We start from the raw sequence: 16296 nt of genomic DNA on the forward strand, positions 1-16296 counted from the left end.
CTCCGCAGACATAACACTGGTCTGGCCCAACAGCCTTGTACCCTTTCCCATAAAATTGAGGATAATTAGGTTCTCGAATAGGCATGCCCCTAAGGTAGCCTGGAGGGATCCAAGCCTTAAATTCTTCCTCTTCTTTCGATCTGATTTCAAGCCTTTGTATTAATTTCACGGGTTCCTGGAAGGAATTAATAAGAGCGGCAAAGATGGTCTCTTCCCCATCAATTTCTCTTGTTACCCTCTCCATTAAGGCTTCAGGAGAAGGGTATCCCAGAATCGTCAAAAATTTACTATCAGTCGCCGCACTGCCTCCCATAAACCTCGAGAGTCAAGGTACCGTCCATACAAATTAAGTTTTAGATATTCCCCAAATGAGGTAGATAAATCCTTTCCATCTGGGTCTTCAGTCAGAGTTGTTGTTGAACTGAGTTTCACTGGAGTAGGGGTGTCTGTAGCCCAGGGATAATCTGCACCTACTGCAATATCCAAATCTAAAGTGGGAGTAGGCACCTTCCCAGTAGGGAATTGCCTATGGGAATCCGTTCTATTTCCATGATATCAGCAATTTGTTCTGCCTCCATATTAGCGATATCAGGATCAGCTATCCCGTAGCCCACGATTATCTCACCCCCAGAAATAGCATCTCCTTTACTAAAAGAATCTCTATATTTTAGGAATTATTCCTTTACTTCTACTGTTTGCTTCAGTTGTTCTGGCTTGTGAAAGTGGGGTGGCTGAGTGATCACTGGTCACCGGCCTCGGGGGAACCCGGTGAGGGAGCAGAGCGAGTGTGGCACAATTATTATTTTTTGTTGTTCTGGGGGATTATACAAGCCATCCCTCAACTCAAAAAGTGGGGGGATATATCCCCCATCCCTCTCCCCCCCCCCCCCCCCACCCTCTCTCTCTCTCTCCCTCTCTTGGGTCTGACTCTCCCTCTCTCGGGGCCAATTCCCTCGCTCTCTCAGGGTTGACTCTATCTCTGTCGGGGCCGACTCTCTCTCTCGGGACCCACAGGCCCTCCCTCCCTCACTTTCGCTCGGCAGCTAATCACAGCACTTCGTTCACTGCCCCATATCTCGACTGTGATTGTCCGTTGAGTGGAGGGGAGGGAGGGTTTTGGGGGGCAGTCGGTTTCCGCCACGGCTGGTCGTGGTTTTGCCCAAAGATGATAGAGAGGAGCTCCACTATGATCTTTGGTTTTGCGGCGCTCCCTCTACGCTTGTTCTGAGATTCTGGATGTGGGAGGTCCTCAGAAGAAGAGAAAAATATGCCTGCGGGCCGGATAACCGGGTTTTGAAGCATGCCTCGCCAAAAAAGTGGAGGGGCTGCAGCCCCCCCCCCCCCCCCCCGGTTCTGCGGCCCATGCAAGAAAGATAGAGTAACTTTTTAAAAACTACTGATCAGACCACAACTGGACTATTCAGTTCAATTTTTGGCCAAACACTTTTGGAAAATATGTCAAAGCTTTTGATGGGATCCAGGGATAAGGACATTCTGACAGAATGAGATACGATTGTTCTTGGAAGAGAAGGGGTTAATGAATGGATTAGTTTCTGAAAATTAATGCCGTTTTGGTGTAGAAAATAGGGACTTATAGTCCACCATTTATAGATAACTAGACTAAGTGCAGACCTGTTGGGTCTGCTCCCCCAACACACCCGTCCCCTACCTGTAGCCCCCACGGGAGGCGTGGTCCTCCAACTGAACCCGAAGGTAAGACTCGAGCACTCCTCAGCAAAGATCATAGCTCGTGAGCCTCCCCCAGCACTAGAGTTGAAAAAAAATCCCAATAACATCTTCCCAAATGCAATATAAATTGACCCTCCCACTCCTGTCCTGCCAGGAGCTATGATGGCAACATTGTTGCAAATGTGCACTTGCTGTGAGCTGCCATTGAGTTGAAAAGGTCAGAGTGTTCCTGCTAGTGTTTCTGTCTTGCCCCTTGTATCAAAGTGTGTTGGAAGTTGTGAGGGATGATTTTAAGAGGAAAAAACATTTTAAATTCAAAGTTTTCTCAGATTTTTGAACATTTTCATGAATAACTCGAGAAATAAAGCATGACATTTTCAGATAAGGCGATTTGGACTCCATGGGAAAAATCTCTACCGGAATATGTAAAGATTTTACCGTCACCATATTGGTTATTCACGAAGATGTGATGACACACGAACAAATAAACACACACACACACACCTCCCCAAGGTACTTTCCCCTTCCTCTTCCCCCCACACCGAAACGTCACCCATTCCTCCTCTCCAGATCAGGCCACTAAACACTACAACCTCATATAAGCTCTGAACTACAATAAACTATTATTATTATTATTGCACTATTATTGTTTGTTTTTTTAGTATGTGTGTATATCTATATTACTAAAAGTCTGATCTTGACCACTTCCTGTTCTGTATTTTGATTTTAGACAAAACGCTGCCACTTACAGCTGCGATTTTTGGCCATCTTACTCAGTCCCACTCCGCTGCGCAGGACAAGAGGTTTTTTCCCATCTATGAAAAAATAAAAGAGTTATTAGTGTTTAAAAAATGTTGAGATTCTCTCTCCTAAAGGCCACGCCCCTTCCGGAGGGACTATAAAACCCAGAAGTGTTGAGTGCAGCACAACAGGCTTGAGTGACTGAGCTGCCAGCCCAAGAATCCATTTGGCCCACAATGTCCATACTGGCCCTCTGGAAACAAGTCCCTTCAGCCCACAACACCCATACTAGCGCTCCAGAAAGCACCACCCCCCCCACTGGCCACCAGTATTGGAATTGGTGGAGAGGTGGAATATTGCGCTGGGGGACCAGCCCTCCTGCGTGATGCTGGGACGCAACGGATCCCACTTAGTCTAGTATATATATATATATACATATACGTGAGTATGTGTATATATACACACTGAACTTTTGTTTTCTCTCTCGTTTATCATATTATTTAGTGTACAATGTTTACATATATTCTGTTGTGCTGCAGCAAGTAAGAATTTCATTGTTCTATCTGGGACATATGACAATAAAATACTCTTGACTCACCTGCTGAGTTACTCCAGCATTTTGTGTCTAATAGCACCGATCCCTGCGGAACACCACTGGTCACAAGAATCCAGTCACAAAATAGTGCTTTACCATCACCATTTATTGCCTATTGCCAAGCTAATTTTGGAAACCATTTGCCAGCTTGCCCTGGATCCTATGGCCCCTAATCTTTATTCACCTCTGATAGAGGGTACAAAGCATCAGCATTGCTGGATCTCTACTCCTGGAATTTCACACTCATCATTACTTCTTCTTTCATGTCCATCTTCCATGTTTCAAATGTTGACATCGCTGTCATCGTCCGTCCTGAAAAGGATGCAAGCTACCGGCAATGGAGCCATCACTTGTTGCAATAGATAATACTTGGAATATAACATCATCAGCCGGACTTCAGCAGTTTAAGAAGGTAACAAGGGTAACTAGTGACAGACAGTAAATCTGGCCTTGCAGTGATGCCCAAACCTTATCAATTAATAAACGATCTGGAATCGAAGGAAATCAGTTGATCGTGACCTATACAATTGAATACATATAAAGTAAATAATATAAGACTGATAAAAAACAAACTGAGAACTCCAGCACTTTGTGCATCACAGCACTTGCGATGCTGGCAATCGTCCAGCATCTGCAGTTCCTTGTGTCTCCACTCTATTATTTTGTATGGAGTATTGGGTGCAAAATTAGAAGGTAAAATCCTGAAATGGTTAGTGTTGAGTGATAATAGACAATAGGTGCAGGAGTAGGCTATTCGGCCCTTCGAGCCAGCACCGCCATTCAATGTGATCATGGCTGATTATCCCCAATCAGTACCCTGTTCCTGCCTTCTCCCCATATCCCCTGACTCCACTATCTTTAAGAGCCCTATCTAGCTCTCTCTTGAAAGTATCTAGAGTGCAGGGTTTATCACACGACTGGAAGCAGAGAGATTTGGTTCTGCTCCTCAGACGGGTTCCTTTTCTTTCGTCATTTTTGTTGGTTAATTCAGCAGTAAACTAAACGCAGAAAATGTTGACAATGCTCAGCAAATCAGGCATCAGAGGATGTTGCCCCTACATTTCAGAGTGATAGAATAGAATACCACAGAAACCAGAGAAAGGATGTTGACCCTACATTTTGGGTCAACATCCTTTCATCCCTAACAAAGGGCTCTGACCCAAAATGCTTTCTAACCCCAACTGTCCAGTCCGTGCCCCTGTGTGAAAAAGGGTCTCAACCCGAAACGTCACGCATTCCTTCTATACAGAGATGCTGCCTGGCCCACTGAGTTACTCCAGCTTTTTTGTGTACCTTTGATTTTCCAGCATCTGCAGTTCCTTCTTAAACACGAGTTACTCCAGCACTTTGGCTCAACTGTAATCATGTATTGTCTTTCCGCTGATTGTGTGTATCTTCGGTTTAAACCAGCATATGCAGTTCCTTCCTACACGTTATAATTGAGCTATTCAGTGTACAGATACATGATAAGGGAATAACATTTATTGTATTCATTGTATTGTATTCAAATTTATTGTCATTGTCTCAATTAGAGACAACGAAATGAATTTCCCTTTACAGTCGGTATCATAAAAATAAATAAATAATAAATAATAAAACATATTAAAAATAAAATAGAATTTAAAAAAAAGCACAAACACAGAAAGTCCACGACACAACATAACACAATGGCACCAAGGTGAGGAAGGCACCATAGTCCAGCCAGCCTGATAGTGCAAGATAAAGCCAGTAAAGTCCAATCAAAGAGTCCGAGGGTCACCAATGAGGTAGATAGTACTTCAAGACTATTCTCTATTTGAGGAATGATGGTTCAGTTGCCTGATAACATCTGGGAAGAAATCCCTGAATCTGGAGGTGTGCGTTTTCACATTTCTATACCTTTTGCCCGAGGGGAGAAGAGGGAGTGGCCAAGTGCGGCTGATCCTTGTCTATCCACACCTGACCGAAACACGCATTGCAAAAAAAAATTGTGGGATGAAATGAAATCGAGTGAATTCAAAAGTCGACGGGGCTGCTCTGCTAATTGTTGCGGCCAAAGATCTTGCGGCCGCCGACCCGGAGCACGCGGCGCCGGCATGGAACGTGGAGTCGGCAACAAGCCCGGGGATCGCGCCGCAAGAGGAGAACGAGGGGAGACGGGGACGCGCACGCTGCAGCCCACGGGCACGCGCGCGGCTGCTCGGCACGTGACGGCGGCGGTCACAATGTAGCTACTCCCGGGGAAACTGTAGCACATCCACAGTGAGAAGTCGGCTCTGCTCTGCTCGCCTCGGGTCGGGTGGTGCCTGTGCGGGTGGGCACACATCTTCGAGCGATGTTTTTTTTAAATAAAAGCTCCACACTCCTCCCCGTGTTGAATCAGCGCACTTAAATGCAGAAGCGCACTGTGTGCATTAACGCCAAAGCCAATGAATTGTACATGAGGTGAGTGAAAGTTCTTCACGTTTTGAGCAGCCAGTGTTTTTCAGCAGTCACAGCAGCAGTGAGTGAGCATTGTGACTGAAGGATGTTGTTGATTCTGTTTGCTCGGTACATACCGTTCCGGGTTCGCACGCCTCTGCATTAAATAAAGCGTTTCAGAATAAACGAAATGCTTTAAGTTCATTTGTTTTCAATTTACTTTGCAGTTGAATGCGAGCGTGATGGAATCGAGATTGGAATTGGCCCTTGTTTGAAAATCGTTTTGATTTCTTGTACTCTTTTTAGCTTTGCTATGGCAAAACGGGTATAAATGACATACCGAGTGACCTCTGGTTTGTTAAAGAAATTGGTTTTGTGCATGTTTAGCTATCTAATACTCAGTTATTGTATACTTGTATAATCAAAATGTCTTGTAATTGTTCATATAATATATTTTAATATTTATTTGTGTACTTCAATGTGCTTTCAAAAAAGCTATCCTGTACGTTAATACTGAAACGAAGGAACTGCTTGTTTAATTCAGTTGATGTTAGTGAAACACTGCATTTACGAGGACATTTGCGAGATCAGGATTTATATTTGCAAATTATTGATGTTTCAATGTAAATTAGATCACAAGAAACAAGATCGCTCGCTTTTCTAATGTAAATAAAATTGTAAACGGGAAACTGCAGATGCTGGAATCTCGAGCAAGTGCTGCAGGAACTCAGCAGGTCAGACAGCACCTGTGAAGGGAATGGATGGATTATATTGTGGGTTGGGACCCTTCAAACAAAAGTGATGGAACGCTTCACGGATTGGTGTGTTATTTTGTACAGAGGTTGTGCTCATCTTCTCCAATTTTAGGAATACCTGCTGCTGATGTGAACACTAAAATTCACTTACATTTTCTCTGACACCCCCCCCCTTATCTCTCTGTCTCCACTGTAGAGGGACATGACTTAGTTAGTCTGAAGAAGGATTGAGCTGTTTTGAATATGGAGAAAGAGTTGAGAATTTTTTTTTTTAATGCATTGAACCATTGATGTGACAATGAAGTTGGCACATGAATGTTTCTGTTTAGAAATGTGATGGATGATGTAACTTTCAATGCGACAGAATTTTGAGCAAAAAGTTGAAAAGTACAGTTTGCCCACAGAGAGAATATGGTTTGAGTAATAATCTTATTTTCTTATATGTTTGCTTATTTCTCTCTCAAAACATTGGAATTACACTGGTATGCTGTTCAACAGAGTCCAGTAACAGCATGTTCTGGTAATGAATGTGGTTGTTGATGTGTGAACTTGGACAATAGGTCAATAGGACAAACATAATATTCTTCAGTTACTTTGTCATGTAATGCATGAACAGCAACCTTTGGTAACTGGATCATCCTTTGTTGAAGTCCTATGGTCACGGCTGATCCTGTCTCAATACCATGTTCTTACTCTCTCGCCAAGACTCTTGATGCCTTCTAATGGCGTAAAAAATGTTTAAAGGTTTTTTTAATTTTAAAATATATTTGGCAATGCAAAGATATTTTCACATTGCTTTCCATGGTTTAGTCTGATTCACAGCAAGAACAGAAAGCACTGGATTCACTCAGCATGCCAGGAAATTCAGTTGGAAGAGAAACAGTTATCGCTTCAGGTGCCAAATACTTCATTGACCTTCTGATGAAGAGTCTCGGGCTTAAACTATTACTCTTTATCTCTTTCCACAAATGCTGTCTGACATGCTAAACTAAGATGCTGAGAGGAGGAGCAGTGTCGTAGATTTAAAAAGCACCGCTTAGTGCCTTTGAATAACTTTTGGAAGAGGACATATTGGTGAAGCAAGGTGGGGCTGGATATCCAAGGACACCATGGGAAGCTTGAGAAGAAATTGCAGCAGTCTTGGCTGGGATAGATGAATCATTGTGAGACACGGGTGAGGTGCCAAGAGACTGGAGGGTGGCTAATGTTTTGGTCTACTTAAGATGGGCTGCAAAGAAAAACCTGGAAACTAGTTCAAAGTTGGTCTTCTGATGAAGAGTCTTGGGCTTAAACTATTGCTCTTTGTCAACTATGTCAGCCTAACAGCAGGAAAGTTATTGGAGAGGATTCTGAGGAATTATGTATATGTATATATGTGTGTATATATACATATACGTATGTATGTATGTGTATATGTATATATGTATGCGTATGTATGTATATGTATATATGTCATGTTTATATATGTATGTATGTGTGTATGTATATGTATGTGTATATGTATGTGTGTATATGCATGTATATATATATATATGTGTGTGTGTATATATATGCGTGTATGTGCATGTGTATATGTGTGTGTATATATGTGTGTGTATATGTATGTGTGTATATATGTGTGTATATGCATGTGTGTATATATGTGTGTATATGCATGTGTATATATGCATGTCTGTATATATATGTGTATATGTAAATATAAGGTTCTGCCTTGGGGAGTGATATAGAGCAGAGAGATATAGAGCAGAGAGATCCCAGAGTACATGTATAGTTCCCTGAACGTCGTGTCACTGGTAGAGTAGGGTGGTGAAGATGGCTTTTGGCTTGCAAGCCTTGTTTAGTTTGAGACATTATATTACAATTGTATAAGACGCTGGTGAGGCCACACTTTGATTGTAGTGTTCAGTTTTGTCATCCTGCTATTGGAAAGATGCCATTACGCTGGAAACAGTGCAGACAAGAATTATCACGACTCAAGGGCCTGAACTATAGGGAGAGGTTGAGCAGGCTCTAACTTTATTAACTTTATTCTGAGCGAGGGCTATATGTATATATGTATGTAATTTGTTTGTTTATACTATTCTTATAACAAATGTAAAGCACTTTGGTCAACGAGAGTTGTTTTTTAAATGTGCTATATAAATAAATGTTACTTGACTTGACTTAAAGTGGAGGATTGGTAAGGAGGTATATAAAATCATGAGGGACATAGATAGGGTGATTGTATAGTCTTGTTCCCAGGAGACAGGAATAAAAAATCTGCATTGAAATGGGAAGGTTTGCAGACAGGAGATCCAGCAGGCCTTGGTGGCAGAGCGCAAATGTTTGTCGCCTCGCCTCCGCTTGGTCTCGCCAATGGAAAGGAAGCCACATCAGTCTGAAGAATGGTCTCAACCCGAAACATCACCCATTCCTTCTCTCCAGAGATGCTGCCTGTCCCGCTGAATCACTCCAGCATTTTGTGTCTATCATGTCCAGCATCTGCAGTTCTTTCTTCCACGTCGGGTTAATAAGCAGTAAGCAATTAAGTACATTTTCAATGGTTATAATTACCTATGTAAGTACCATTTTGAATGTAGATGGGAATTTTGAGCACAAAGCACTTGACACCCAAAATGTACTTTTGTTAGTGTTGAGGGATGGCAAGGATATGTCATTAATGATGTGCTAACACAGGGGAGACTACTTATTGCTTTCACTGTCCCTGACCTCATCATGAGATTTCATTGAGGGCCAATTAATCTGACATTTATTTATTGTCTTCTCCAGCGTAGTTGCAATGGTTCATAATGTCATACACAAGATAACTCGTTTTGATGGTCTTAAATTATCAATGGAAGTAATTATTTTTGACGACAGGTTCTTATTTGAGTCAAAGATAGACACAAAGCTGGAGTAACTCGGCTGGACAGGCAGCATCTCTGGAGAGAAGGTGACATTTCTGGTCGAGACCCTTCTTCAGACAACTGTTGAGTCAACTAGCTTACACCCCGACCCTCCTCCTATTAAATAACATTAAATAATTCCTACAGTTGTCCCAATGAACCCCTAAGAACCGGAATTGGGGAATTTTAGGTAGAGGGAAAGAAAGGTTAATTGGAGACATAGGAACTGCAGAAGCAGGAATCTTGCTGGAATCTTGAGCAAAACATAAAGTGCTGGAGGAACAGCAGATCAGGCTGCATATGTGAAAGGAATCGGCAGATGACATTTTGGGTTGAGACCCTTCCTCAGACTTGGGTTGGAACAGAATGTAGTAGAAGTGCACATCAACCTCGGTCTTACCAAGAAGGACTGCTAGTTAAGAGGAGGTGTAGGAGCTGGTGTTCCATCTCCTATGGTTGCAGAGGAATGTAGCTGGGTAGAGGAGGTGTATTGGTTGGAGAAGGATGTGTGAACCGCGGAGTTGCGGAGGGAGTGGTCTCTGAAGAAGGTGGAAAACGGTGGGGATGGGAAGATGTGGCTTTTGGTGGGGTCACATTGAAAGTGATGGAAATTGCAGAAAATGGTGTGGTGGCTGGAGGGGAGAAAGGTGAGGACCAGGGGATCTGTATCCTTGTTCTGTCTGATGGGAGGGGGTGAGTGCAGAACTTTGGGGCGCTGAGAAGCACGGATGATGACAGCAGGGAGAAAACCACATTTAGTGAGTGGGGGTCATCTTGGATATCCTAGAATGGAAGGCCTCATCCTAGGAACAGATGGGAGGAGTCGGAGAAATTGAGAGAAAGGGATGGCTTCAATGCAAGAGGCTGAGTGGGGAGTAGTAGTCATGGTAATTGTGGGAATTGGTGTGTTTCTGGTGGACGCCAGTGTTGAATACTTGAGGCTGTTTTCCCTGGAGTGAACAAGGCTGAGGGATGACCTGATATATGTCAAATACAATGATAGATGTATTGATAGGGCAGGTAGTCAGAATCTTTTTCTTATTATAGATGGGTGGGAGGTGGGGTATTAAAAACAACAGGACATAAATTTGAGAACGTTTAATGGGGATTTGAGGGAAAAGCTTTTCACATACAGAATGGTTGATATCTAGAACATGCAGAAGAGGCATTGAGACAAAAGTAAAGAAAAGATGAATATGGACCTATTGTGGTCAGCGTCAACACGGTGGGCTGAAGGGCCTGTTTCTGTACTGTATCACTCTAAGCATTGGATCACCTGTGGAAGTTGGTGTTTAATGATAATTGCTAACTGCTATTGAATTACTTGGTTTAAACCTTTTTTGTATACAAGCAACTGTATTGATGTGGACTGTACTGGACTGTACTTAGGTATGTTGCAAAACGTACCTGAAGGTCGCTGAAAATCTGTCCCAGCCCGTGTGCGCGATTTTGGCGCCGTTTAGAGGGGGCGGGTTTAAAACGCGATTTTCCCTAAGCTGTTCAAATCGAGGTTTTTCAGCCTAGTTAATTATTAATGAAAAATCGCTGGAAGATTCCCTCGCTTGAGCTATTATTAGTTTTAAGGGCTTTATTTAATTGTTATAGTACGTTAAAAATTAACCTCTAAACCCGCGACCACCGACAACGGGCCAGATCTCATACAGGGCAAAACGGAAGGTAGGCTGTTTATTTTTACGTTAAAATGGGCTTCTTAAGATCCCTTTATACAAAGTTTAATGTTGCGAGTAGCTAATTTGGGGCCCATTAAATCTCGCAGTATTTTCCTGGGCATTTGGGGGCACAAATCTACCGCAATGTGAACGTTCTAAACCAGCACGTTCACAGGATCCCACTAGAAAGCTGATTTAAATGGACATTAATTTACAGCAATTGAACACTAAATTCCTTCCATTTGGCCTATAAATTAATGTAAATGAGATTTAAAAATCATGTTTTATTGTGAATTATTTGTGAATATTATTTGGACACTTAGGCTATTTAAAAATGTTAATCGTTTATTAAGAAATGGATAGATGTTTAGATCTAGTAATTGAAGTTTGGAATTAGCTACAATTGGGTAACTAACTAATTATATGCTTTAATTTCAGGTCATCCAAGTAAGATTATTTTATATTTGTTTCAGAATGCTTCAATCTATGATAACTGAACATTTCATTCAGTTCTCTTAATTTTTAAGAAAGTTATGGGCTTTTGACTGTCCACGATCACAGCTTTTTTGTTATGTCCATAGAAAATCAATAGGGAACAAGATGCTAATTTCCAAGTATGAAAATGGCCATAACCTTTTAAATACTTGAGATATGAAAGTGAATTAGGTGTCAAATTAAACTTATTTTTATGCTTTATCTGATGGGATAAATTGCAGACTTGATTTTTAAAATCTCAAAAGTTTGTAACATTGCTACTGTACTGTGTTAAAAAATGTTCATACTCTATAAGATATTATTAAAGCAAAGCATGCCTTGTTATATTTGCTTATGCATGGCCCCTTTGTCATTTTGTTATGCTGCAATTATATTTTTAACATACAAAAACATAATGTCACGTATTTCAGTTCATAATTGGCTGTGGCCTCTCTGGATTGAAGATTAAATCGTGCTTCTCTCTTTAATGCACATACATGATCCCTCGGCATTATTCAAAAGGTGGGCTAAATCAGCATTTTTATTCAATGCTTACCCTTCAATCAACATGATGAATAACAATTAACCCATTCCATAATATATGTGAGAAAAAAAGCTGTTGATGATCTCAATAGCATGAGACATTTTACATTTTGCATGATACATTTTAATGTGCTGTATAAATAAAAATTGTTTCAACGGTGTTTTTTATTAGCAGACCACATTTCTCAGCAGTGATATATCACTTACAAAATTCCTCTGTGATTATTAGTTTAGTTTATAGATACAGCGTAGAAACAGGCCCTTGGGGCCACCGAGTCCGCGTTCACTAGCAATCACTGCACACGAACACTACCCTACACACACTAGGGACAATTTTAATAAACCAATTAACCTACAGTTCTGTATGTCTTTGTAGTGTGGGAGGAAACTGAAGAACTCTGAGTAAGCCCGTGTGGTCACAGGAAGAGCGTACCAACTCCTTACAGACACCACCCATTGTTGGGATGGATTCTAGGTCTCTGGCACTGTAAGGCAGCAACTCTACCGCTACGCCACTGTGCTGCCCTGCCGATTGCCCCAACCCCTTCATAAATGTTATTTGATCCACTGAGTTCCACCAAAAGAGTGTAGCCCTCTGAGTTTGTTTTTGTTAAAAAAAAAAAGTTTTAAAATATTTTTTTATTAGAAGCATATACATATCATAACCAAAACACAATTTGTTTATCTATTACATATTAACGCAGCTTCTATTTATTTTTTAATAGATTTTTTGAAAGATAGAGCTATAGAAAGAAAGGAGGGAGAAAAAATAAAAAATAATATAAATTACCAATAACACAATTTTGGAGATAGGTCTGTAGATTATAATCCAATCCTGGATTCAAGCTTCAGTCAGGCTTCCGTGCTGGACCAATTTACCCCTTCAGAAAATCAATAAATGGAGACCATATTCTAGTAAACAATTCTGATTTGTCAATTAAGACAAGTCTAATTTTTTCCAAGTGTAAGGTCTCAGACGTTTCCATAATTCACATTTTAATTGTGAGGGTTGTTGGGTTTTTCCAAAATGTTAATGTTAATTCTTTCCCAATTATTATACTATAATCAAGGAAATGTCTTTGGTTTGTTGTAAGTTTTAAGCTTTGTTCTGATATTCCTAATATTATTAGTTTTGGATCAGGATCCAATTGGATATTAACAACTTCAGAAATAATTTTTAAATATCCGTCCAGAATTTTTAAATTTTTATACAGTTTACAAAAGTATGAGTTAAATTAGCTTCTAAATATTGACATTTGTCACAAATAGGAGAAATATTTGGAAAAATTCTATTTAATTTTGTTTTATAATAGTGCAGTCTATGTAGTACTTTAAATTGTATTAAAGAGTGTCTGGCATTTAACGAGCATTGATGTACATGTTGTAAACTTTCATCCCATATATCTTTCATTATAGGTTGAGCTAGTTCATTTTCCCATGCTTGTCTATGTAGTTCCGTCGACGGGACCTCACTAAAAGAATATTATAAATGTGAGATATTAATTTATCTGTGTTAGGATGTTTCCTCAAACATTCATCAAGGATTTCTGGCTCCCTAATTCTATAATCTTGTGTATGTGATTTAACATAATCTCTAAGTTGTAAATATCTAAAAAAGTTATTTGAATGTAGTCCATCTTCACGGCAAGAGGGCTCTGAAAATCATCGGACTGGCTGCAAGGCCACAAATGGGCCCCGACCTCGGGTGTCTCACAGAGGAAGAGGACTTAACTTTCTGGTGCCTTTCCCCACAGTGGAAAGTTTTGATTCTGCTGTGGGGGGACGTTTGTGTTGAACTCTAAAATGTGTTGTGTCCATTTTATTCATTTTTTTAAACCTTTTTCTATGGTTTGTAATGGAACTTATTATTTAATTTATGTAAAGCACGTTGCTGTTATGTTGTCTGTTTATGATGTCTTGTTTATTTTTCTGTATAGCACTTTGGTCAACATTGGTTGTTTTAAAGTGCTTAACAAATAAAGTTGGATTGGATTGGATTGTTGTAACTCCTGAAATGAAAGAAAAATACCTTTTCTGTAAAGGTGTCCCACCTTTTTAATTCCATAATTTTTCCATTGTGCAAAACCTTTATCCAACACAGAAGGTTTAAATGAAGGGTTATTTGAATGGGGAGAAGGAGTGATAAATTATCCAATTTTAAAGTCATTTTTTATTGTTTCCAAGTTCGTATACCACTATATGTTATCAGATTTTCACTATGTTTTTTTAATTCAGTTTTGTGGGAGCTAACAAAATCGAGCCAATTGTTAAATTGAAGGTATATTTTCATCTTCAAATTTAGAGGAATCGTGGAAAAAGTTAATTGAACTAAACTGAATCAATTTCTGCTGTTCTTGTGTCTAACTAGCTTCATGGTTCCTTGAAATCCGATTGTGAACACGTATATCAAGTTACATTGCTGCATTCTGCTTTATAAACACTCTAAATGATTTCCAGCATCATCGTCGTAATATTGTCCTCTGATTAAATTGAGTCAAATTGGAATTTCAAAGTGTTTTTCAGCAGGTGAAATGTGGTGAAACTAAATTACTAACGCACTTCTATTTCAATATTTTGCAGGAAAGCAGCTTCTGAATGCTACACATGGAACCAGCTGCTCTTTGTGATTTTGTACCATGGCGCTAGAGGGGCAGGTAGCTGCAATTTAAAAAAATCTGCAACTCTAGGTATATTATCAATGGGCCGATGATTGGATAACAGGTAAGCATTCTGCTTAGAAATCCAGATCTGTAAATGTTATAGTTAGTATGGAAAATACTTAAATTATTTTATTAATTTAATAAAACAAGACAGTTGATGTTAAATTGGTACCTCCAATGATAATTCGAAGGAACGATTTATCATAGGAAAGATTAAGAAAAATGGTAAACTGTTAATGTTAATCATTGTATTAAAAATCGCCCCAACACTATAACTTTCTTGCAGCATCTTTGGTGATTATTTATCTGGTGTGGGTTTTATTACATTGCATTGACTAAGTGATGATCATTGACTGGGAAAATCAGGCTGACTCACCTTTTGAATATAACCAGGTGATTATGTGTGTACATGTAATAGAATATTGCGTTAACTTTTCATCAAAAAGAGGGCACAACCTATCTTGCATTGAAATTTGCAACATTATGTTTTGAATCTTAGAAATATAATTGCCAAAAAATGACATTGAATCTGAGACAAGTGTGCTGCTGCTGAGTCAAGGCCCAGACACAAGGACAGATCATGAGGCTAGCTTTACCTTGATATTGTTAGCTTATGGAGTGGAATTATTTTAACACCTCATTAACACTGTATGTAAGATGCTAAAATAAGATTTAAGAATTTAGCTTTTATTTTTGCCTCGAGTATCACAGCCAGCTGAATATCAGATATAATGGGAATAAGAATTGATAAATTAACAGATTAGGAGTCACATTTAGCAGAAAACAAATTTAGCTCTTATCTGATCATGGATCATGGACAAAGCTGCTTTATATTTGATCATTTCTTTTTTCTGTGGTTTCTTTCCCATGGTAACATGACATGGAGTTTGGTATTGTGTGTCTTCAGATTGTGTCTGTTGTATGTGTGACTCAGTTACTATTTTGAAATTTAGACAAAATCGCATCCCTCCTACATAAGGTGCCGTTTATATAAACCTCATGCACATTGCACATGTGAGGGTGAGAAAAAACAAAACAATTTACCAACCATACTTGTCTGCTTTTCAGATTTTGTGAAAATTTGCCTTGATATAATTTATTGGTGACAAGTAACTATCATCACCTTATTTTTTGGGACTAGGCTTGAAAGTTCATTGTGAACTGCAAAGAAATAATAGTGTACCAAAGGTACACACAATTGCTGGGGAAACTCAGCGGGTGCAGCAGCATCTATGGAGCGAAGGAAATAGGCGACGTTTCGGGCCGAAACCCTTCTTCAGACTGATGGGGGGTGGGGAAAGAAAGAAGGAAAAGGGGAGGAGGAGGAGGAGCCCGAGGGCGGGCGGATGGGAGGGTGGGAGGAGACAGCTAGAGGGTTAAGGAAGGGGAGGAGACAGCACGGGCTAGCCAAATTGGGAGAATTCAATGTTAATGACATAAGGACGCAAGGACCCCAGACGGAATATGAGGTGCTGTTCCTCCAATTTCCGCTGTTGCTCACTCTGGCAATGGAGGAGACCCAGGACAGAGAGGTCGGATTGGGAATGGGAGGGGGAGTTGAAGTGCTGAGCCACCGGGAGGTCAGGTAGGTTATTGCGGACTGAGCGGAGGCGTTCGGCGAAACGATCGCCCAACCTACGCTTGGTCTCACCGATGTAAATCAGCTGACATCTAGAGCAGCGGATGCAGTAGATGAGGTTGGAGGAGACACAGGTGAACCTTTGTCGCACCTGGAACGACTGCTTGGGACCTTGAATGGAGTCGAGGGGGGAGGTGAAGGGACAGGTGTTGCATTTCTTGCGGTTGCAACGGAAAGTGCCCGGGGAGGGGGTGGTGCGGGAGGGAAGGGAAGAATTGACGAGGGAGTTGCGGAGGGAGCGGTCT

General features: G+C 40.6%; 1 protein-coding gene across 6 annotated transcripts in view; it reads left to right on the top strand.

The window, feature by feature from the left end:
• Positions 1 to 4918: 4918 nt before the first annotated feature.
• gpr63 (G protein-coupled receptor 63) overlaps positions 4919 to 16296 on the top strand; it is a 52716-nt gene continuing 41338 nt past the window's right edge. For 4 of the 6 annotated variants that reach the window (XM_033021053.1, XM_033021050.1, XM_033021051.1 and 1 more), the window contains exons 1-2: positions 4926 to 5449; positions 14333 to 14473. Coding sequence is in view for 1 of the 6 variants with exons in the window: in XM_033021057.1 (XP_032876948.1) it covers positions 5397 to 5449 (53 nt within the window). In the remaining 5 variants the exon portion in view is untranslated. Of the gene's footprint in view, positions 5450 to 14332; positions 14474 to 16296 lie in introns of all 6 variants that reach the window. The other 2 variants (XM_033021057.1, XM_033021056.1) reach the window with 2 other exon arrangements.

The sequence above is a fragment of the Amblyraja radiata genome, chromosome 5, assembly GCF_010909765.2.
Source record: "Amblyraja radiata isolate CabotCenter1 chromosome 5, sAmbRad1.1.pri, whole genome shotgun sequence".
NCBI classification, from domain to species: Eukaryota; Metazoa; Chordata; class Chondrichthyes; order Rajiformes; family Rajidae; genus Amblyraja; species Amblyraja radiata.